The sequence below is a fragment of the Ipomoea nil genome, unplaced genomic scaffold, assembly GCF_001879475.1.
Source record: "Ipomoea nil cultivar Tokyo-kokei standard unplaced genomic scaffold, Asagao_1.1 scaffold2759, whole genome shotgun sequence".
In the NCBI taxonomy this organism is placed as follows: domain Eukaryota; kingdom Viridiplantae; phylum Streptophyta; class Magnoliopsida; order Solanales; family Convolvulaceae; genus Ipomoea; species Ipomoea nil.
The window spans coordinates 2,430,346-2,455,282 of NW_017619187.1; the positions used below are offsets into that span (position 1 = coordinate 2,430,346).

Sequence of the window (24,937 nt, forward strand, 5' to 3'; positions counted from 1 at the left end):
GATGGGAATGATAAAAAAAACTGTGAATAATTTATATTTGTCATTATTCTTCCATGTGTAGGGAGGGGCTAGAAGGGCAATCATTTCCTCAGCCGACAACCCACAAACAAATCTCCCTTCGGCCCCAACAAGAGGAGAAAAATGTGCATGCTGCAACCTCATTGCCACTTTCTTAATTTTCCAGAACCCCACATAATATATATATATATATATATATATATATACACACACACACGAAATGTTTGGTAAATAATTATTAGTTGATAGCTGTTAATTTATGGATTAGTAGTTTGAGTTGTTGATAATATTAGTTGATTGTAGAAATATGTTTAGTAAATTAACTGTTAGCTGATTATTGATTACATGCAAAATGACTTTCTCAAAAAGCTATTTTGAGCATGTTTTTGAATTTTAATATTCTGAAGCAATAAGATATTATAGAAAGCTAATTAACTAAACTTTATATTGACTATTTAATCAAGTCAAATAACTAAATGACTAATAATAATGAAATAAAGTTTGCATGGACAGTTCAACTGGTTATAGAGGTGAAAATTAAAAAAGATAAAAGATGAAATAAATTAAAATTAACTGATAAGCTAAGTATGTTGACCATAATTTGCAGAGTAGATCAACAAAAACCAACAACAATAAATAATTGAATTGGAATTAATTATACCCATTAAATTATATTCGCAGTGAGAAAATGAAACGTGTCGTTCAACGACCGGGTCAGATTGTTTGACTTGACGATCATGGTCGTCATTAATCAAGTCTTCTTCCCTCTGTAACTGTACACACATACAGGCAATAACAGTAATCCACCATTATTATTTCCATTTGCCTTTTGGACTTTTATTTATTTATTTATTTATTTTAACATTAATGAACATTTTTGCCCCTCCCTCTTTCCCTGTCCCCCCTCCTTCCTATTTATTTCATCATTTTCCTTTCTTTTGTATTCTTGTCTCTCTTCCCTTTTCATCTTTCCCTTTTATCTTCTTTCTTCTTCTTCTTCTTCCATGGCTGACATGCCTGGAAGCTCCACTTGTTTGGACCTCACCATCTCCATCCCTGGATCTTCTTCCTCTTCTTCAGGTAATTCATCACCCTTAGATTCGATTCTTGTTTTCATTAAAAAACAAAACTATATGTGTGATGTTTTTAAGGGTTTGTTGGTCTGGTTGTCGGGCGCCATGTAAAATTTTTACGTGTTATTTTTCTTGAATTTTTGTTATGAGTGTGAAATTAAAATATGAATATTATTGAAGGAGGAGAATGTGGGATGAGAGATTTGGATATAAATCAAGTGCCCTCCGGCGAGAATATTGAAGGGGAGTCGATGATGATGATGATTGAAGAAGAAGATGATCAGAGCTCCATTAATGGCGGCGTCCACCCGAGGAAGAAGCTCCGCCTTACTAAAGAACAGTCTCTTCTTCTTGAAGAAAGTTTCAGGCTAAACCACACTTTGAACCCAGTAAGAATATATATATATAATTCTCCATCCTTTCATTCATTTTATTTTATTTATTTTTCTCTATTGATATTTTCTAAATATCCACCCTACTTTTTTTTTTTTTTTTTAATTTTATGTATCTGCTTTAAAAATAAAAAATAAAAATTCATCAAAGTATATTCCAAATAATGTTTGTCTTAATTAAGAATCAAAATAAATAAATAAAAATTAATTGGTCAAAGTTGGTGTAGTTTGACCTTCCGAAAGTGGATAGTGACACTAAAGATGAGAAAGATTATACATATTTAGTTTTTTTTTTTTTTTTTTTTTTTAATGCTACTGATTCTATTACAATGTAGTATCTGTTCATAATTACTTTTTCAATTACCTCTACCGAGGCTCAAACACACACCCTCCCATATTGAAGTGCAACCTTAGTGCCATTAAACCACACGATCTTGGCTAGTACATATTTAGTTAATTACACGACTTTTAAAATATTACTAATACATCTCGTCACTTTTTATTCCTAATAATTAATATTTTTTACGACGGGCGTTATATGTAGAAATTGTATTATTAAGACAAAGTTTATAATGTTCACAGAAGCAAAAGGAAGTTTTGGCTATGCAATTAAGGTTAAAGCCAAGGCAAGTGGAAGTCTGGTTTCAAAACCGTAGAGCGAGGTACAATTATTATTATTATTATTATTATTATTATTATTATTATTATTATTATTATATATTGCAATAATAACTAATGGTGGATAGTAATAATAAATGAGTTTTGCCATAAATTAAAATCTGAACCATGCAATTTAATTATTCTTTGTGTCGATCCATAGAAAGTGATGGTTCGTTAGGCCATATTTAATGCATGTACTAAGGATGTATTATTTTCTGCCTATTTTTATTTATTGCCATTTTTTTAATAAAAAAATATATTTTAATAGCGGTCCATATATGTTGGTGAATATGGGGCACGGATTCAGGCAGAAATTTAATGAAGCATTTGAATTCATTGGTGAAATGGTGTTGACATTTATGTAGTTGAGTACAATAAGGTTTGGAAGTCCACAGATGGCATTGATGGCCATAATTATGTGAGTATTTGTGGCCCTAGAAAAAGACCAACATATAATAAGGAAAATAAATAGAAAAATTTATTAAAAAAATTGGCACTAAGTAGCTCTTTCATATGGGAGGTCATGAGTTCGAGCCTCAATGGGCAGTATTGACTCTGTGCTCTGGTAGGTTGAGAAAGTAGTTATGAACATGTGTATTGTAACAGAGTCAGTAGCTAATACTTAATTTTTTTTATTTTTTTTTTTTTGGGAGTTAAGTGTATGTTTTTTTTTTTTTTTTTTTTTTTTTTTTTTTTTTACACACCCTTATTGAGATGATAACCCTAATTGGGATGTGACTGAAACTTGAAATCTTTTATAGGAAAGGTAACAGTGATGTCATTAGATTTCAAATTTCTAAAGTGTTAAACTAAAATGCAATAATAATATTATGTATAGGAGCAAGCTGAAGCAAACAGAAATGGAATGTGAGTACTTGAAGAGATGGTTTGGTTCATTAACGGAGCAAAACCGGCGGCTTCAAAGGGAGGTGGAGGAGCTCCGGGCGAAGAAAGTGGGCCCACCCACCGTGCTGTCGCCGCACAGCCGCCAGCCGCTGCCGGCATCCACCCTCACAATGTGCCCACGCTGCGAGCGTGTGTCCACCAACACCACCACCACCACTACCGTGAGGGTGGTTGACAAAGGTGGGCCCACCACCCAACCTACCAACTTGTCGGCCAAAACGCTTCAATTGTTACATCCTCGACATCCCTCGGCTGCGTGTTAATGAGCGATCGCATGATGTTTGTGTACAAGAAATTATGGTTCTTCTTCTTAATTAGTGGTTGTGGTAGGTGTTCATGTTCATCTTCATGGACATACAACATTGTAATTGGGTCACAAAACTAACATGCCCCTCTCCTAATTAGTTCGCTAATTATCTTTAATTCAGAAGAAATTATATGTTTATTATTTACTACGACCCTTTTAATTTCTCCCTTTTCCATATTCTTTCCGCTTTTGGTTTAATTTAACCCTTGTTGTAGTTAAATACTTTTTTAAGAAATAACATAATTTTCTACAGGAACTTTTACAGGATCAATCTTCAATTTTAAAAATTATATCACTGCACATATTGTTTGCAATTCTTAAAACAAAAATTATCGTTATCTTGTTGTAGATGCGGGTGGTTATAAACGCATATAATCATTGAAGAGTGCACATTAAAGGAATTGAGACGGATAAAACTAGGTGTCAAAGATGTTAAGAAAGTATTTTGCTAGCTAATATACAAGAGATGAAGTGATCTAAACCCTTTCTATGTGATGGATATGGATAAATATTTTGAGATGAGCAAATAGTTGGTCTGTTACGTAAAAACACTAATTTTTAAAAAATTTGTGAATGGTTCTTATTCCTCTTCTGGACTTACAACTTCCTATATGGGAATCCAACCCAGGTGCCATTAGACCTTGGCATTATACTGGTTTGAATCTTGCCACAGCTGCTGGACAAACACACAATCAAAGAAAAGATGGCACAATGATTCTGGATGCAATGGCAACTACCTTCAACATCTACTCTTCTTGAAACAATTGGGCTAATATCGTAGGCAAAACCCCATGAACACACCTCCATAAAAAATTTTGAACCTTCGGATCGGAGGTATTTTAAGCCTCCAAAGATCATTCCATGCAGTGAATGGAATGGGCATAGTATCATGCATCATATTCCCAATTTCAAAGTTAAAAGCTATAAATTTTAAAACTTGCAATAATCAAACTTTTGGCATGGGATACTAGAAAAGATTAAAGAAGGCAAAGAGAAGTTAAACCTAACGGGAAAATTTTATCGTAACATTACTTTAAAAAAATAATAATAATAATAGAAGGAAGGTTCAAATTATGGGTATCACTATCAAAATTTGACATTTCTTTATGGATTAAAAAAAGTATGTTACAAAGTCAACACCTCTGCTGAGGCTCCATCTCATGACGTTTCATATAAGAAAGGTCACTATAGGCTATTTGAGCACAAGCTGCTTGGCTTATACTTATGCATTTAATGCTTCAGTACCTCTATTTAAAGATGTGTTCATCTAAATTTCAAATGATCCATGGCATGGGTAAATACGATGGCGCGGGGTTTGGATTCTTTCCCAGGGGTCGCCGCTCAAGTGGCCTATGTCGGCAGCGAATCCTATGAGGATGACGGCGAAGATCGCCAAGGGGAAATATACATTCGGTACTTGAAAGACGTTTTTACCCCTTAAATTGACATCGTGTTAAGCATATAACTATTAAAGTGCAATCCAATTATCAGCTTAGTTTTTTAGTTGAGATGGAGCACATGCTTCAATTTGGCATCAGAGCCAGACCAAAGATCATGAATAAAAATCAGGGCCGTATTTTAAGTTTTTGTGGCCCTATTCTAGTAAATAAATGTGGCCCTACAAAATCACAATTTTGAAAATAATACATGCAAGTTTCGAACTTTTGACCTCCAAATTAAAATACAATAAATACACATTTTCACCATCTCTTCATAAAACTTTTTAAATTTAATTGAAAACTTTTTATTTTTATTTCTAAACTAACTATGTAAAAATTAAATATTAAATCTCTTTGGGGCCCTCTAAAATTGGAGACCCTGTACGATAGCCCAGCTTGCACAACCTAAAATCCGGTCCTGGTAAAAATATTACGGTCTACGTGTTACTTGAGCCCTAAAAGTAATCGGCTCTCACACAAACGTGACAACCGTGAATGAAAACAACTCTTCTTCATAAAAAGTGAATAGTTAACTGTTTTGATATTTTTTTGTTTTTTTGAAAAAAAAAAAAAAAACTAAAGTATTCCGTACGCAAATTACTGAAGTGGAGACCGGTGAGGTGGGTTCTTCCTCCGGTTCTTCACGGCAGCCGGAACGTCCGTAGCCGGCCCGCAATCTGGCCGGACACACGACCTTACGCTCCGCTTCTTCTTCACTATCTCCGTGATGGTGGTGGTGGTAATGCTGGCAAGTGCCCGGCACTCCACCCCTTCCGCGCTGGCGCCGTCGCTTTCACCGGACGCCGTTGGCTCAAGGGCAGTCTCCGGCATCATCTGCTCATCTCCGTCACCCAGCTCCGGCAACACCAAAGACTCGCGGTTGCATATATGATCGGATAAATTGACCCCGGTTTTCATCATGTGTTGAAGCTGAAGATGAACAACCAAAAACCCAAAAATGATGCCACAATTTTAACAAATTTCCTATTGGAAAAGGAATTATTTTTTTCATGACGAGAAAAACCATAGCACTATCCAAAGTGTACACCGATTAAATCTAATTTTGTGACTTTAACCAGGAAAAGACTACGATTAAATAAACAGCTTAAATTGTTAAAATTCAAACTTATAATCTTGTAATTACCAAGTCAACTGTGTGAGCAACTTATAAGAAATTTGTTTCGTTTTTTACCTTGCAGAAGATGGAACAGAAGAGAAAGGCATCTTGAACGGCTCTGTCACAGATGATGCAAAGCTTGGATGATCCTCTCCATGGCCTTGTCTTTGGTCTTTGGTTCAGAAACACCACTTTCTCACTGTTGGTAATATAACACTGCAAAACACATGAAAATAAAATGCATAAATTATTAATAAAATGGAAAAAATTATATTTTATCATTCACTTATAATATCTTGGATACAGACTTAATCTCTGAGTTATATGTATGACAATCTTTTAACTCCTATGTTATGTGCAAAGTGGCTAGTTTAGTCCCTAAAGAACTAAACCTGTAAATTTATTAACTGACATATTGGTGGCAGAAATAGTCCTTAAAAGACTAAGATCGTTACTTCACCAATAACTTAGGATTAAAATGGTCACGCATATAACTCAAGAACCAAAAATGCAATTTTTCCTTAATAAAACAAAAACAAAAAATGTTGAACTCAAGACATATATATATATATGCATACATACTTGAACAGAAACGCAGTCCAACAATTTCTCAGCATCTTTCAGCCTCAAAACATCATGGTATATATACCTTCTTATCTAGTCCATAAACAAAACCTAGTCAGTTTGAATCATATATATATTCATATCCAACCTTGTCTAATAAATGGGATCATAATATAAACTTGTTTCTTTATCTATCTCTAATTTTTCAGTGTACCTGTAAGAGGCGATGGGAGCAATGAGGGGTCAAGCAGTGAATGCAAATGGCCTGGCAACAGTCCAAGCAAAAGATATTCTTTTCATTCTTTCTGGCATCTTTGTGAGCAGCGCAGATGTTGAAGAACTTCTCTGTAAGAAGAGCAGCTAGCCACCCAGGAAGAAGATGCAAATTATCTGACTGAAAATTTTAAAAAGAAGAAAGAAAATTCAGTTATGTTTGGCTTTAATTTACTGAATTAAAGCAATGGGGGAGAGATGAGAGAAGCCACCATTTTTGCTGCCTTTGAGCTCACCTGGAGATAATGGAAGTATGTTGGTATGTAGAGATGATGATAATAAAGGAGCTGAGAGGTTTAATTGAGCTTTTGCTTCAGATGATCCACCAAAGTTGAAAATGGAAAGTGGCAACAGTTTCCAAGAAAGATTTGAGAGTATTGGGTTTAGCATGGAATTAGCAAAACATAGCAAAAATGTGAGGGGGAAAGTTTTTGCTGTGCAGAACTGATCAGATCAGCCGGCAATTACTGTATAGAATAAGTTGTGATCAGTTGCATGCGGCCATTTATTGCATGCTCCAAGGCTGGAAGAATACTACTTATACCCTTATTTTCAAATTGTGGCTAGCCAAAACAAGAAACTCGTAGTCATTATAACGTGCTATTTATCATGTAGTCTAATAGCATCTCAGTTATCTTTTAAATGGGTGGTCATATTCGATCAGTGGTGGAGCTTAGATTCTTTAGACTGAAAATGTTTGAAAAATTATAGAACATATACTACATTGTAAAGAATTATGAGTTTTTTTTTTTGAAAAAGAGAAAGGAAAAGAAAAGAGAGAGAATATTATTTAGAATCAAACTGGTGGTACAAGAATCATGGAGCATCTCTTAATTCTCAAATTGGTCCTCAATTACTATTTACTAATATAATTCATCCAAAATAGTCTCTTCACCATGTAAGAACATAGGACTAAAATGAGTGATATTATTTTATATAGTTAAAAGGGACCATTTTGTGCAAATTAATAATCAAGGCGAATTTGGAAATTATCATATAGTCGGGATCATTTTAATTGGGTATTAATTCTTTATTTTTATTATATAAAAATAACTTATTTAGTTGTAATTTTTTATGTGTACTCTCATAACGTATTAATATATATATATATATATATATATATATATATATATATATATATATATTGTGACGAGGAAACTCACAACTACTACTATTCGCCGCAGTCACTATCCAATCGCATTGAGTAAACCTCACTGTGTGATTCTAACCCGCAAAAGATTGCATTAATATCTCTTTTGATCATATTTGATAGATATATAGAATTGTGGGTTGACCTCAATGTGTTGCATTTGAGCAATTGTGAACGAATGAGTAGTTGCAAACTAAAAAAGTTGTGTTAACTTTGTCAGTAGTGGGACTTGTTTGGTAAACAAGATCAGACGAAATCACTGGCCTGCATATTGGGGTTTTCGGCATTAAATTTTTTGTATTCTTTTTATTGATTTTTTTCACCTTTGCCCACATCTGAATAATGGTTATGAAATTTTCTCGTCATTTAAAAAAGTGATAAAATTTGTCCCGATAAGACATACGTGCTAACATTTTTGGTGAAAATGCCTTTCCAAGACAACTATTGAAGGCTTGAAGCCATAGACGACAAGAAATTGCCTTTCTGATAATCGAAGTGAATAACGTGTTTGAGTCTCATTCCAATGTTGCCATATTTATTCAACATCTCAACTATCTGAGTTTGACAATAGGATTGTTACATATTATATACTCAATTACTCTTACCAAATTGAATAATTGTTTCATTACAACTAAAAACCTAAACTAATAGTTAAAATACATATTTATGTCATATATATGCTCAAGTAGTTTTTTTTTTTTTTTTTTTTTTTTTTTTTTTTTTTTAATACCAGTTTTGGTCCCTTGAGCATTATACTTCTCCCACATTTGGTTCATAATTATTAAATTTTCTACATTTGATACATAACTATCAAATTTTTGTCACATTTGATCATTTCATCAATCAATTTCCTTACAAATGCTATGTGATTTTCATCAACACTAACTTCAAGACCATTATATTTCACTATACAATCTTCATGATTTTAATTCAAATAACTCATATAACTATCATGTGAAATATTTAGCTAATACTAGTTTAAAAATTGATCAAAAGGAGTAAAGGACCAATGTAATTAAAATTTCATAGTCATGCACTAAATATGAAAAAGATTGATATTTAAGAATTGAAAGTGAAAGATGTAAAATAGTTAATGGACCAAAAGGGGGAGAAAAAATCTTTGGATTTTTTGACAAATAATTTTACTATGGACCATGGTCTATGTAGCAACATGGACCATAAAATATGTATCATTTGAATTACACCTCAGTTTTATTTGACAATATTACTATGTTTTTTAATTTATTTTTTACACACACTAATTTCATTATAGCAATACCAAAGTATCATTTTAATTCTACTACAGTTTCACTTGACAATATACATTATTACAAGAGCTCTATTTGTTTGTTTCTTTTTTTCACAAATACTAGTTTAATTATAGTAATGTTGAAGTATTATTTTAATTACACTTCAGGTTCATTTGATATTATATGTTATTGTATGACTCTCGATTTTAGTTTCATTTTTCACGCACACTAGTTTAATAATAACAATATCAAAGTATCACTTTAATTCTACTACAGTTTCATTTGACAATATACATTATTACAAGAGATCCATTTTTTGTTTCATTTTCTACAAATACTAGTTTAATTATAGTAATGCTGAAGTATTATTTTAATTACACTTCAGGTTCATTTGACAATATATGTTATTGTATGACTCTAGATTTTAGTTTCATTTTTCAGGCACACTAGTTTCACTATAGCAACACTAAATATCATTTTAATTATACTACAGTTTCATTTGACAATAATGTGATCTGTTTTTTAGTTTCATTCCTCACACACACTAGTTTCATTATAACAATACTAAAGTATCAATTTAATTTGACGATCATGGTCCACACAGTGCTGTGTGGAATATGGTCCACTATATAACAATTGGGGGTTTTCTCTTCTAGTCTAGTTGATATATATTGCCGACAACAATTCTTTAACATGATTTGCCTTCTTTACACATTACAACTACCTCAGGTTTTGTCTTGTTTCATATTTATTATGTCTTAAAATCTTTAACTCAATACACCAACAAGCGTAATAAATTCTTCAACGTTCATCAAATAAACACGTACAGAAAGTACCAGGACTATGTGGTCTAATGGTATCCGGGGTGGACTTCCAAGTGGAAGGTTGTGATTTCGAGCCTCAGTGGAGGCGTTATTGACTCTTTGTGTTTCAGTAGGTTGAGAAAGTATATGAACAGATACTACAATGTAATAGAGCTAGTAGCATTCAAAAAAAAAAAAAAAAAACACGTACAGAAAGTAGTCTAACAATAATACCCACACGAAATGCTCCTGAAACCTTAACTCTAACAAGGGACCCTAGGTTTCGATTCGATCATACAAATGTTGACACAAACATAGTAGTAGTAATAACTACAACTTGAATTGAATGGTAAAACAAGTTGAACAACTAAACGAGAAGCAGAACAAGGATAGATATTTCTGAGCAATACTACACATTTTTTGTTTTTGTTTTTTTTTTGTTTTGTTTTTTTTTTTTTTTTGCATTTTACCGAGATCATATGTTTCCTATGTGTGCATGTGTAGGGGATCAGGTGCGAAGGACTCCCCAGGTGAAAAATGCACACAAATTTCAGCCATTAAATTCATCAAGATCTACTGCTCTTTAAAAAAAAAAAAAAACTACCTTCGAATTAACAAAATCTATGCACTTGAAGGCAGAAAAAATGTGCATTTAAAGGCTAAAATTCTGCACTTAAAAGGCACAAAGATGTGTAATCGAAGCAATTTATGGTACCAAAAAGGGAAGTTATTCAACTTAAGTATTATTGAAGCAATTATCAATAAAATCGTTTGTAAACCACAAAAATTCCATTAGAAATTTAGTTATAGATTATTGAAAAGAAGATAAAACATATAATAAACACTTGCTCATAATTGTGCACTTGAAGACACAAAAATATGCACTTGAAGGCATAAAAATGTGCACTTGAAGGGTTAAATTCTGCACTCGAAGGCATAAACATGTGGACTTGAAGGGTTAAATTCTGCACTCGAAGGCATAGATATGTTTAATCGAAGCAATTTATGGTAGCAAAAAGGACAGTTATTCAACTTAAGTGTTATTGAAGCAATTGCCCAAACAAATTGTTTGTAAATCTCACAATTTCATTAAAAATTTAGTTATAGATTATTGAAAAGAATGTAAAACATATTATAAACATTAGCCCATAAATATACAATTGAACGCACAGAAATGTGCACTTGAAGGCCAAATGTTTGCACTCAAAGGGAAGACTAAGTACTGAGACATAACATATGCACTCGAAGAAAGAAAATGTGCACTTGAAGAAGGAAAAAATATGCTGTCGAAGAAAAAAAAACATCTAAACTTACCTACTCAAAATTACAACAATACCACCGCGTGTTTTTTAATTCTTCTTCATTTTGGACTGTTGATTTGGCCTTGATCTATGATTGAGATTTAACCCTATTTTTTACCTCTAAGCATTGTTTCGCATATGATCCGTAATATATATATATATATATATATATATATATATATATATATATATATATATATATACATACCTGTATCTTTATGTGTGTTCTGTGCAGTGTACATTTGCCTTGAGATACCATAAAAGCTAACAAAATCTCGAGTTTATTATCAGGGTATAGTATAAGGGATAACAGAAACTGAGACATATAACAGAGTAACTGACCTTAAGGTGCAGAAATTTCAAGTTTATTTAGCAGACCTTAAGATACCAAGATCTGTTTAGTTCAATATATATGCCTCCATAACCTATTTTACAACAAGAAAATGCAAAGGGTACCTCAGTAGGGAATGGCTTTAGGGGAAGGGGCGTCAATTACCTCGATTTGGATCTCAACTTCACCGCATTCTACATGTCTTAGTCGAAGGATCATTTCTTGTGTCAATATACCGTCCTCCCAGACGATACAGCTCTCGCTTGCCAGGCAATTATCCCAGTTCGGCTCGATCCTACCAACTTTACCACCGTCTGGCAAGCCTTTCGACCCCAACTTCATAGCCTCGAGATATGGTTGAATATCTATTTCGGCATCTCCCATATGGTCATCTACAGTGAACGTATCTTTATCATAAAGACTCTGGAGAGTAGACATGGTAATCGGGTGGTTAACAGCCGTTGTGTACCACTATACAAAGCTAAGAATCCATTGATAAAAGCCGGGGACAAGTTCATTCCATAATAAAGTAAAGAAAATGATCACATAATTCAGGACGCAGATTCATGGTTATATTACATGAATTGAAGCATGTGCTGCAAGCTTTCGAACACATGACCTTTGGTCTGGCTCTGATACCAAATTGAAGCATGTGCTCCATCTCAACTAAAAGCTTAAGCTAATAGTTGGATTGTACATTAATGGTTATATGCTCAACAACATGCCAAACAATTGATCATCGGGAGTTGGGAGTTGGGAGTTGGGGGATATCGCTTACTACCCACATTGAAAAAGAATACTTACGATTAAGATTGGTAAATTTGGATCTCTTATCGCAAGAGTCATCTCCACATTCCAAACAGGGTTGCAATTATCCTTGACAACTGGAGTTTTCACTTTCTGCAATGTACACTTTCACAACATCAGAGATAATAACAATGAAGCAACTAACTGTGCTTTAATCGGCCACAACATTTGTGCACGAAGTAGACGAATCAAACAACCTTAAAGGCATAGAAAGTCAAATCATTGTAATATGATCAGCAAAAGAAAACCACAACTTTTTAGTAACGCCAAACACCTCTTCCTCCTTTGGGACTCATTAATGAATATCTCCCTCCTCGTAGAGGTCTACATCCCATTTCTTACTTCTAATGCCCAATTTATCGGGATAGCCTAAACCGCAGTGTGCTAGTTAGAAACCTCAGATCTTAACCATCGAATGAGTTGCCCAGATTGATGATTTGTTAAAATTTTAACTCATTCTATATGAACATTAGAGGAGCTTGATCAAAATAAATGAACAAGAACTGCAGAGTAGAGAACAGTTAATTCAATTCCAATTTCCAAATTCAAACTGTTTTATTAAATCAGGGGAAAATACAAAGCAATGACAAGAATAACACTACAAAGCAGCCAATCAGAAAAACAATAACTATCAATAGAGACTATGATTAACCAAGATTTCTTGTTTATTTCAACCATTTCTAAAAGCACGCTATTTTTCATACCCAGAAAACAAAAAATATGCTAGGAGCTTCTGATAGGCATGATTATCAGTTGCACCTAACATGGAATGACCTGTGAGGGCGACAACTCGCCCACAGCTCAAGATGACCTACTGCACTAAAGCTACAGCTTGACTTTCCCTTCAACCTCCAGGAGGATGTTAGGAACAAATTATTATTCACATGGCATGTTGAATTTGAGGATGCAAGATGGACTCCAACACTAAAAGAAGCAATGAATCTGAAGAAAACAAAGTGCTGTGTAGCAATTACAATAAGGGGACCTAACATTCAAATTCACAAAATCTATTTGCTCATGGGTGGCAGCAAAGCATAACCACAGAAAATAAACATGTCGTCTGCACGGACAACTCAGTTGGTTCCTGGGTGGTTGGTACATTGTGGGCAAGGTCACCTAACCAAGCCTTGTCAGCCGCAGTGTAGGAGTTACACACAATGTGGTAGACTCCTTGTGAGCACCATGCACTAGTTCTCTCATACAAAATTTTGTACTTTCAGTTAACACATTCTATACCTACAGTTAACAGTTTTTGTACATGTAAACAAATAACTTAATAATTGCTGACACATAATATGATAACTACAGGTACAGGTACAAAATGTGTCAACTATAGATATAGAATCTGACTTATAATTGCTTACACATAATATGATAGCTACAAGTATAGAAACTATCAACTACAAGTACATAATGTGTCAACTATAGATATAAAATCTGAATGATATTTTTGGACCAGGTTTTACCTGGTCCATGGTATAATTTTCCCTAGTTCTCCTGCCTAATGGGCCGCTAAGTCATTGTGGTTTAGCTATCCACTATCTTATCGAGCCAGGGTGGGGGCTTTTGGAGACAAGAAAATAAACATGTCAAACAATAAACTCTAGAAACAGCAAATAGATACAGATGCATCAAAACCATCCATCAACTGCAAATTTCACCACCTATGGACCAAATCTTTAAAACCCATAATATTCCTGGGAAATTACTTTAGGCAGGCAATAAAACTAATCAGAATCACAGACAAACCACTCCCTTTCCCATGTTTGAACTTGCTCAAGTCAATGGGTTAATCTGATAATTGGAAACCCTCAAATCCAACCTGCAATGTGATTTCTTATGGTTGATTTCAATAACCTTTTATTTCTTAAAATTCACCCTCAGATTGAAAAGAAACTCATTCTGTAGCTTCAGCGCGGTAAACATCAAAACTGCATAAAGATAGAAGCAAAAGATGAGATGGCAGACAGACCTGATGACCCATGGTGATTACAACATAAGGATCACTGCTGAGCGTATCTCTGACCGCAAGATTGATGCCTCTGATAACCCGGATTTTCAAAAGACCAAGAAATTCCATTGTATCCATTGTTTTTTGAGAAGAACGTGTATCCATTGTTCTATGTCTGAAAAGTATGAAATCCAGGAAAAGTAACTTGAAAAGATGGTTGAGAAAAATGGCCTATTTAGAATCCCCTCTAATTTTATTTAACATGATATCCTTCAATTAAGCATTGCCTTTGATTTGTTTTTTCTTTCCTTTTTTGCCAATTTTTCTGTTATAAATGTTTTATTTTATTTATACTTTTCTTTAATCAACACTATTAATTACAGCAGCAAAATTATATTAATTATACCAATTATAACCAATACCATATATTTTTTTTTGGAAAAAATCAAATATGCCATCAAACTTTATTTAAAAAGTCAATTAGGTGCCTAAACTTTTTAAAGTTGTAATTAAACTCATTAACATTTTATTTTGGAAAAATGACACTTTTTACCCCTTAGTTATATACTTATAGCACTTTTCCCCCCTCAATTATTTAGGTAAGCACATTAGCCCCCTCAATTATTCTAAAAGTGGTGTTTTTTTCCTCTGATATATTAAATTGACATTTATACCCTTAAAGTAAACATTTTATTTATTTTACTACTCCAACAAATTATTGCGTATACGTAGGGATGACCACGTTTCGGTTTGAATTGAACCGGATACTAAAGCAATCGAATTAATAGTTTACGGTTATAATTCAGATCTAGAACCCAATATTTAAAGGTCAATTTATTAATATTATGTATCAAAAAAATTGAAACTTGAACCGTGAACCGGCGGTTCCGGATCTCATTCGCGATTTTGAACCGTCTTTATTTTAAAATTTTATTTTTTATTTTAAAATAGTATAAATTCAACAATAAATGTATTTTATTTTTTCAGTTCGGAACATGAACCGTCCGTTCCGGTTCACGATTTTAATAAACTCTAAATATCGAATTTCGATTCTAAATTGTAATTGGAATATTTCGGTTTGGTTGCTATAGTGTTTGTTTAGTTTGAACCAAATTATGGTCATAATTTGTTGGAGAAAAAAATAAATTAAATATTTAGTTTAAGGGTAAATATGTCTATTTAATATTTCAGGGGAAAAAACAGCCACTTCAATAATTTAGGGGGAAAAAATGCTATAGGTATATAACTCAGGGGGAAAAAGTGTCATTTTCCCTTTTATTTTAGTGCAATAAAACCCAAAAATCGGTTAGTGACCTGTGATAGCAGGACACTAGGATTCTGACACCATCTCTAACCAAAAATCGGCCACTAATCGCCTACTCGAGCGAATATTTCTAGTCACTTGGTCGCTTCTCTCCGAAGAAGGTGACCAGGCGACAATGATTCACCTTGCATTATAGATCCTGATCCAAAAAGTATGTGTCTGCATTTAATATATTATGTGTCTTAGTTAATAAATTGTTCATGTGTTTGTAAATAAATTGAGGACACATAATTCGTTAATTGCAAACTTATAATATGTTATCTATACGCACATAATATGTTAATTGTAGACACACAATATATTAACTGCATATTATGTACATGTAATTAATATATTACTCCATATGTGTTTATAATCAACATATTATATGTCTTTAATTTATTTAGTGACACATAGGCCAAGACCCGATACATTTTACTTGTAGTGTTTATAATTTTTGTTTTCTCCACCTTCTTGAAGAAGAAGCAGCCCAATGATGATTGCCCATTGCATGAAGCTAAACTTCTAAATGGCCCAACATCTGAAGGGAGCACCAAATTAAAACCCATCTATATATATTATATCCATAGCAATACATAATTTTACACTTTGTTGAATTTGACATGCAAAATAATTCAATAAATATGAGCACAAAAATTCAATAAATTTGTTATCATTGGCATTGAACTCATAATAATCTTACAATATGAGCCAGACTCGTATAATATTAATTAAGTTGTTCCTAACTTTATTAGCAATAGTGTTAACAGTATACAGTGTAATCAGACATACCATGCATGATTGTATATGATACAAACAGTACGATATAATGTCAATTTATAGCTTATAAAAAAACATATATGTTTATTAGCTTATCAGAAAGGTGCAATGCACCATCAAAGTATGACCATCCAACATGGGTTAGTGAGTAGATATACATCAATGCCTAGCTTTCAATTCATGTAAAAAAAAAAAGTTGGTTTGAAAATAATACTATAAATAAATGGATAAAGAGATGAAAAGTGGAAAACATGGTGAGTGGATATTTTGTGTAGTGGAAGTTGTCCAAGAAACAAAAGAGAATTGAAGCATTGCAACCTCAGAAATGATGTTGACTCTCAACCCCTTCCATTACCAAACACACACAAACACACACACATACACACACAAGACAACCTAGTCCAATGAACTTGACAATGTTCCTTAATTAACACACTTGTGATCCACTATCTAAGTTTCAATATCACCTTTTTCCACTACCAACATAATTACTTTCGGGACTTGAGTTTCGATTGAATTCAATTTGACATATTCTTCTCTTCTTTATAAATAGAGAGCATGAGAGAAGAAGATCGAGGAGATAGGTTTCGAAGATAATTACTTGTTCCTGAGCTCCCATTGCTCCACCATTGTTTTATCCATGGCCTCTATGCTAACTTTTGAAATATATCTCATATTGGTAAATAATTGATGTATGAATATTTATTTATTTTTTGTTCAAAACAATGAAAAGTTTATTATCAAAATTAATGCATAGTATATATTAAAGCCCAACAATAATATATCCTTTCAAAAAAATAATTTTCAACTACAGGATATATGGTAATTCGATTCATACCAAGAAGAGGAATGGAATTGGTCTTATTATGGGTATCATTGTATTAAGGACATATGTGGCTGACATATTCCATCTCTATTTGTTATAGTTTAACTCATGTTGAATAGCTGTGTATGGTAGATTAGTTGTTGTAACTTCTTGTTAGCTTCTCTCATCTGAACAATATTTATACCTGCTTGGTTTATATTAGTACATTCATTAAGTTCATAACCTCTCCATCGGAGCAGGTTGCGGGTAGTCAGCTACGTTAGAGAGAGACGTACCCGGAGAAAACACAAAGGTCGGTTTGGGTGATTGCGCAACTGAGGGAATGATCTCGACCTGTGTAGACAAAGGGGATGATTTGAACAAAATATTGCGTAATTCGGAACCATGCAAATCAAATGGTGAGCTGGTAGACGCTTTTTGCAAATTGTTATAAGGAAATACATGAGGCACAAATCTAACATCCCTAGATACATAAATACGATTGGAACCAGGATCCAGACATCTATAACCCGATTGAGTGTTGGAGTAGCCAAGAAAGACACATAGACGTGACTTCGACTGTAGTTTCTTGGTGTTATAAGGGTGCAACCACGGGTAACATAAGCAGCCAAACGGTTGTAACTTGCAATAGTTAGGCGACTGATGAAACAAGACATAAACCGGAGACTGATTACCTAAGATCGGTGTGGGGAGCCAGTTGATGAGGTAGACGACCGCCTAAAAGGCGTAGGTCTAGTACGAGGACGACAGGGATACGGAGTGAAGTACGGCCAACCGGTTTCAACGACATGCATGTGTCGTCGCTCTGCAACACTATTAAGCTCAAGAGTGTGTGGTGGGGTGGTGAAATGAGAAATACCATGTTAAGGTACATACCATGATTATCCTCTCCCACTAAGGGTGCGTTTGGAAACCTGGAAAATGACTTCCGAAAAAAGTTTTCCGAGTTTTCAGTGTTTGGAAAGAGGGGGGAAAATGAGGTCAATGGAAAATGATGCATTGGTCAAAGGAAAATATGTATGTTTGGAGGGAAAATGACTTCCCCCCCCCCCCCCCCCCCCCCCCTTTTTTTTTTTTTTTTTTTTTTTTTTTGGAGGAAGTCATTCTCCAAGGAATGCACATACAAAATTTTTTGAGCCTAATTTTTTGCGGGCTTTTGCGAGTCGGCCCACCAAACCCGTAGGCTATGATTCATGCAAACAAAGACCGCCCCATGCGGGTTGGTGGGCCCCGCAGACTTTTTTTTTTTTTTTATAAATCAAAGTTCAAAAAAAATGTCTACAAGTTATTTAAAAATTTTAAAAAAGTTACATTTTTAAAAATGTTTATATATATATATATATATATATATATATATATATATATATATATATATATATATTGTTCTTGTGAGAACAGTTCTTCCCGTGCGGTCAGTGCGGCATACACCATTAGGTATGTATAAATGCATCATACAGTGTTTGAGAATACACCATTAGACTGATATTTGTAATGATTGTATGAAAATTACAATGATAGTGCAATAATGAGACAAGATATGTCTAAACAAAAAATGAACTACTATTAATACAAGATGCGGAGTTTGGGCAACCATCCACATAATATGAGCGCCCCCTTGAGAAATGGGAATTACAACCATCCCAGTCAGTCGTGTTTCACTTATCCAACCTCCTCAGCGACAAACCATGTCCAGCCGATCCAACCTCATTTACCTGGGTCAGCCCACCTTGGACGACCCCGAGACCGGTTGTACTGTCAGATTTCCTCATTTCTGGTTGGGCCTTCTTTTCTCCAAGTCAAGTCTGATCTGTACTTATTGGTCCAAACCCTACATATCCATCAATACCATTTGACATATTTTTTTTAATTAATTCATGTTGCAATTAATTCACAAATAATCAATATCATTTAATATAATCTTCCATATAAGTACATTTTCCATAAAACTTATATTTCTATTCCTATCACTTTACATATGACTTTTCCACAATACCAAAAGTCATGGTTTAAGAAGAATAGAAAATAAAAAAAGAAGTATATAGCAAAAACTTTATACATAAGTGATAGTCAACATCGATCGCTCTCAATAATAATTATAGAAGTGGGGTGTTGCTTTCCAGCCTAAGATTTTTGCCGGCCGGCGCATTTTACCAAATGGACTCTCACTTTAGTGTTCAACACCTTTACTTTTTCACCCAACTCTTTCACAACTCTAATTGTAACCCAATTATGTTGTGCCACAACTGCAACTCCATTACTTTTTCACATCAAAATCACAACTAAGGATGGCCTCAGGTCCCTTTGTAGGGCTTATGACCTGGCCTGGCAAATTATGCTGTATGCACGTGTACACCTTGTAAGGTGGACACAATTTTATATTCATAATTTCTATATTATAGATTCATAATTTTTATATTGTAGATCCATAATTTTTATACTTTAGATTTCAATTGTTAAACTCTGGTTTCACAAATCAGAGAACTATATGTTCATAATTTGATAACTATACAGTTTAGAAATTATGAATTTACAGTATATAAATTATGAATTTACAGTACATATATTATGAATCTGCAGTATAGAAAATATGAATCTATTGTATAGAAATTATGAATCTACAGTATAGAAATTATGGCTATGAAACTGTGGCCACCTTGCAAGGTGGGCACGTGCTCACAGCATAACATTTCACCTGGCCTAATTAAGGCCTAATTAAGCCTAACTTGTTTAGTAAAAAGGTCAAGCTTGTGCCTATTTTAAAGCCTATTAAACAAAACAGGTCAGACCTATATATGCCTCTCCCTTCTCTCTTGATACAAAAGAAAAGAATATCATTAATAAAAGGGGCATTTGATCTTTTATACATCTTGTTCATTCATTGTTGATAGATACTTTCTACAGTACATACAACTGACCACGGGAATTAGTACTATCAACATATATATATATATATATATATATATATATATATATATATATATATATATATATATATATATATATATATATATATATATATAATTTTTAATATTAAGTTAGTATATTCTATTTATACCTAATACATTTTTATATCTACAATATAATCCTAATTATATATTGTAGACACTTAAATTTTGATAAATATTGATTATTTATCAATATTAGTATATTTGAATATATTTGAATTATTTTGGATAATATTGATATTATCGAATTTGTTAATTAGATAATATCAAAAGAGTTTGAGCTTATCAAAACTCTCTATCCTACCGCTATAAATATGACATTTCATTTCTATGTAATCAGACACAAATCCTAGGAAAAATCATGTAAACATCTAGAAAAATGTTATTCAGAGATCACAATAAAAATGTGATCGTGAAAGTAAAAGCCCCTCCTTGAATCCAATCATGCCTATTGATCCAAACCTCCATTGAAGATCAAGCCATTTGAACCTAGAGGCCCTTCAAGAAGAACAAGCTATATATACAAGCCCTTCTTTGAAGATCAAGTCACTTGAAACCCGGAGGCCCTTCAATGGTGGAGTGTTCAAGGCATCCAATTGAAGAATCAGAGGACATCCAGAGACTTGTACCTACACCCCATTGATATTTGACATATAACCAGAATTTTGAATATTATTATATTTTATTCAATTTTCTTTGTTCACAAATTGGCACGCCCAGTGGGACAGCTCTGCCTCTCATCTCTTCATAGGCACTTTCAACCGATATGGGGGCAAACCCTGTATGAAATTTGAAACGGAGGAAGCTAAATGATACTCCTTGTTATGAGTTTAAACGGCCTTATATTTAGACTCCTTGGCACGAGTTTAAACGGTCTCATATCTTTCAAGGCTCCTTGGCACGAGTTGAAACGACCTTATATCTTTAAGTTGTAGTGTCGAGACTTTCTTGCACTACATACTTTCGAGTGTTATATGCTCTCAAGTGGTGTACAAGCAAGTCTCGAGGGGGCATTTGTAGACACTTAAATTTTGATAAATATTGATTATTTATCAATACTAGTATATTTGAATATATTTGAAATATTTTGGATAATATTGATATTATCTAATTTGTTAATTAGATAATATCAAAAGAGTTTGAGCTTATCAAAACTCTCTATCCTACCGTTATAAATAGGACATTTCATTTCTATGTAATCAGACACAAATCCTAGGAAAAATCATGTAAACATCTAGAAAAATATTATTCAGAGATCACAATAAAAATGTGATCCTGAAAGTAAAAGCCCCTCCTCGAATCCAATCATGCCTATTGATCCAAACCTCCATATTGAAGATCAAGCCATTTGAACCCGGAGGCCCTTCAAGAAGAACAAGCTATATATACAAGCCCTTCTTTGAAGATCAAGTCACTTGAAACCCGGAGGCCCTTCAATGGTGGAGTGTTCAAGGCATCCAATTGAAGAATCAGAGGACATCCAGAGACTTGTACCTACACCCCGTTGATATTTGACATATAACCAGAATTTTGAATATTATTATATTTTATTCAATTTTCTTTGTTCACATATATAATTACCAAACCCTAACCCTTCACATCCAAAATTTCATTTTAAATTTTAATTTAACTATAAACATGAATACTAATTCTGTTATAAGTGTTCTTATTGTTTAATTATTTATTAATTGTTATTACTGCTATAATATTTAATGAAGTGTTGCGACTTAATTATTTGATGAGTTGATTGTTAACTATTTATGAGATTATATAGGATGACAAGTAATAATACAATTGAATTTATTCCTAAACAAGTTAACGAGCATGTTGAAGTTGTCAATTTTTTTTTTAATGTTTTAATGCTATTATGTTTGTATTGTGGTGATATACTTATATAGTTATGTATTAATTTTGTGTTAGGTATATTTCTTAAATTATTTAGAAATACTTATTATAGTTTTTTAAAAGACTTAACATGTAAGCTTTAAATAGACTCAAAGCAAGACTTACTTTGAAACCTTTTTAATGACCTACATATTAAACAAGATTTAAAAAAGACTTCAGGGTAGACCAAGCTAATTGTAGGCTCAGGCTTGAGCCAAATAAAAAGTCTACATACAAATTCAAGCCCAGGCCCATGCCTTAGATTTTTGTAACAGGGCCAAACCTAATTTTCTAAAACTCGACTCGGTTCGGCCTTTTTCTATCCCTAATCACAACACTTGAAAAGCATTTTTTGCCATTTTCTAACAGAATATGGTTCTAGTCTAAGATGTTGTTAGTAAGGTTGTCAATACTTTCTTACTTTTAAAAGTGAACCAAACTTTCACACAATCAAATGCAAAGACATTTCACTTTGGTGGGTAATTAGGGATGGCAATTTCAATCCGCCCCGTGGATATCCACCCGAATCCACCCTGCATGGATCGAATTTTTTTGGGTGATGGGTCGGGGTGAGTCTTTAAAAAGTAAACCCGCGGTGGGTCGGGTTCTATGTACAAAACCTGCATAGAATCTCACCCGACTCACCATGTGTGTGTGTGTGTGTGTGTGTGTGTGTGTGTGTGTGTATATATATATATATATATATATATATATATATATATATATATATATATATATATATATATATAATAGTAAAATAAGTGCTAATATGTAGTTATTTATAAAAGTTTATATAACTTCGTGTATCTTTTTACTATTTTTTATATGTAAACTACTAAGTTTATTTTTAAAAATTAACAATTTAGTTATTATATTTAAATATGTCTATTATTTAATGTTTTAGTATCACTAATGAATTTTATAATTTATTATGTGTAAGTAATTTAAATATTATTTTTTGAAAAACATAATAAGATGATAAGTGGTGGGTATCCGTAGTGGGCACCCGCACCCGGTGGGGGTGGGGGTGGGTTTTGAAAAGTCCACCCGATGCGGGTTGGAGGTGGGGGTGGGTGGAGAAAATATAAGATGGATCGGGTGATGGATGTAGTCCTCCCCGGCCCACACCCGACCCATTGACATCCCTAGGTGAGTTCAATGTTGAGGCGAAGTATGTTCCATCAAACAAGACTAGAGATTTTTGTTACACTTCGGACATGAGGACACCGGACCAGTTAGCACTATTGAGGTTGACTGCGGGTAGTTTGCTCGGATTGGGGGATTTGGAGGGGTTGGTCAGTCCGAGGATCACACTGGAGTTACATTCGGCGGATCCGAGTTCGGATTCGGATTGGCAGCCAAGCTATGGCCACGAGTTCTCGGATTTTGAGGAAGATTCTGATGATGATGGATATGTTAAGCGATATGAGCGTGCTAGGGGGCGCCGTGGAGGTCGGGCACGTGGTGACCAGGAGATGTGGTGTGGTCACTATGAGTTTAGGTATAGGTTTTGATTATTGTTTAGTGGGTTTGTTCTCGTTTTGTTCAAGGTTTTGGTTTGGTCCATTCTCTTTTGATTGTATTTTTTTTTTTTTTTTTGTGGTTAATAAAAGTTTTGTTTTAAAAAAACATCTTTCACTATTTTTCCACATCCTTACAATATTCTCTCACTTACAAAAGTGTATCATTTTCACGTCACATTATAATATAGCAATAAATTAATAATAATAATAATAATAAAATAAAAATCTAAAAATAAGAAAAGGCTGCATTCTCCCATGCAGCTTTCTACTTTCGAAAGCTTGCAACCCACTTGACCAAAAAAAAAAATAAATCCACATAAACATCCATATCATCTTGAAAGATTCAAAATTGCAATAAGGATCAGTTCAGTGTAATGCTCTTCAATTCATACTTTCAAAAACTTAATTTTTATTATTGACTAATTGAAATAAATCTTTTGGAATAAAATGGAAGTGTGAGTATATTTATATTATATGTAGGTGTATAGGGATGTCAATTATACAAAACTAGTGAAGAACTTGATTTGTGACGACAGAGACGATGACAAAATAAATAGTGATAATAGGGTTTCAATTGTAGCGTGGTGGAAGGTAAATAAATAGGATTATGATAATTTGATTAAAAATTGAAAAGCAAAACATTAGAAAAATATATATAATTTTTTGCAAGGGTGGGGATCGGTTGATCGTTGTTGGGATGGGAATGAGTATTTTCCCATCCTTGCCAAGGACATTGAATGGGGGAGAACACTGTATATGCAACTTGGTGATGATGGACATTCCAAGCAACCAAAATGAACAGAGACTCTTACGTTGACCTTCAACTTGCTTGTTGACTGCGAGAATGAACAAGGCTTAAGTGTGACCTACATGAGTTTAGTGGAGTGTGACGTCAACGTGTTGCACGTAGGAAATAATTTTATTGGAAAATTAAATGGTTAATTAAATTATTATTGACATAAATTTTTAGATGTCAAATAAGAAAGGAGGAAGAAAAAAAAAAAAGCAAAAACAAAAACTAAGTTTTGTCAAAAAAAGGAAAAAAAATTATGATTAACGCACCCACCGGGCGCTTAGTTGAGGAAAGAATAAGGTCAAAGGAAAGTCTTTTAAACGAATAATGTTTCTTCGAAAGGGGTGCTCGACGAGTCAGTTGAGCATTACTCTCGTACTTAAAGATTACGAGTTTGATTATACTCTTGCCAACACCCTCTCGGTCGAGTCTGTCGCACATGTTTTTCTTGTGTAATTTCTGAGTTATTACACATGAACAAGGAATAAAATTTACCCAATGCACACTCTCAGATAGTAACTACATGCTCCTTTCGTCATTA

At 33.6% G+C, this 24,937-nt stretch overlaps 3 protein-coding genes across 3 annotated transcripts; 1 reads left to right on the top strand and 2 right to left on the bottom strand.

Moving 5' to 3' along the window:
- The first annotated feature begins 912 nt into the window (after positions 1–912).
- Positions 913–3,501, top strand: LOC109156756 (homeobox-leucine zipper protein HOX3-like). Its single transcript, XM_019304588.1, has 4 exons — positions 913–1,098; positions 1,272–1,480; positions 2,066–2,145; positions 2,982–3,501. Exons 1-4 carry the CDS (start codon positions 1,023–1,025, stop codon positions 3,310–3,312), a joined length of 696 nt encoding a protein of 231 aa, XP_019160133.1. The 5' UTR covers positions 913–1,022; the 3' UTR covers positions 3,313–3,501.
- Positions 3,502–5,392: 1,891 nt separating this feature from the next.
- LOC109156748 lies at positions 5,393–11,578 on the bottom strand. Its single transcript, XM_019304580.1, has 6 exons — positions 11,462–11,578; positions 6,986–7,036; positions 6,691–6,870; positions 6,495–6,569; positions 5,988–6,128; positions 5,393–5,725 (listed from the first exon to the last, which is right to left on the bottom strand). Exons 1-6 carry the CDS (start codon positions 11,576–11,578, stop codon positions 5,393–5,395), a joined length of 897 nt encoding a protein of 298 aa, XP_019160125.1.
- On the bottom strand, positions 11,578–14,614 carry LOC109156716 (protein C2-DOMAIN ABA-RELATED 7-like). The gene is made up of 3 exons (XM_019304548.1): positions 14,364–14,614; positions 12,389–12,484; positions 11,578–12,007 (listed from the first exon to the last, which is right to left on the bottom strand). The coding sequence occupies exons 1-3, from the start codon at positions 14,505–14,507 to the stop codon at positions 11,711–11,713; spliced, it is 537 nt and encodes a 178-aa protein (XP_019160093.1). The 5' UTR covers positions 14,508–14,614; the 3' UTR covers positions 11,578–11,710.
- Between the last annotated feature and the right edge of the window lie 10,323 nt (positions 14,615–24,937).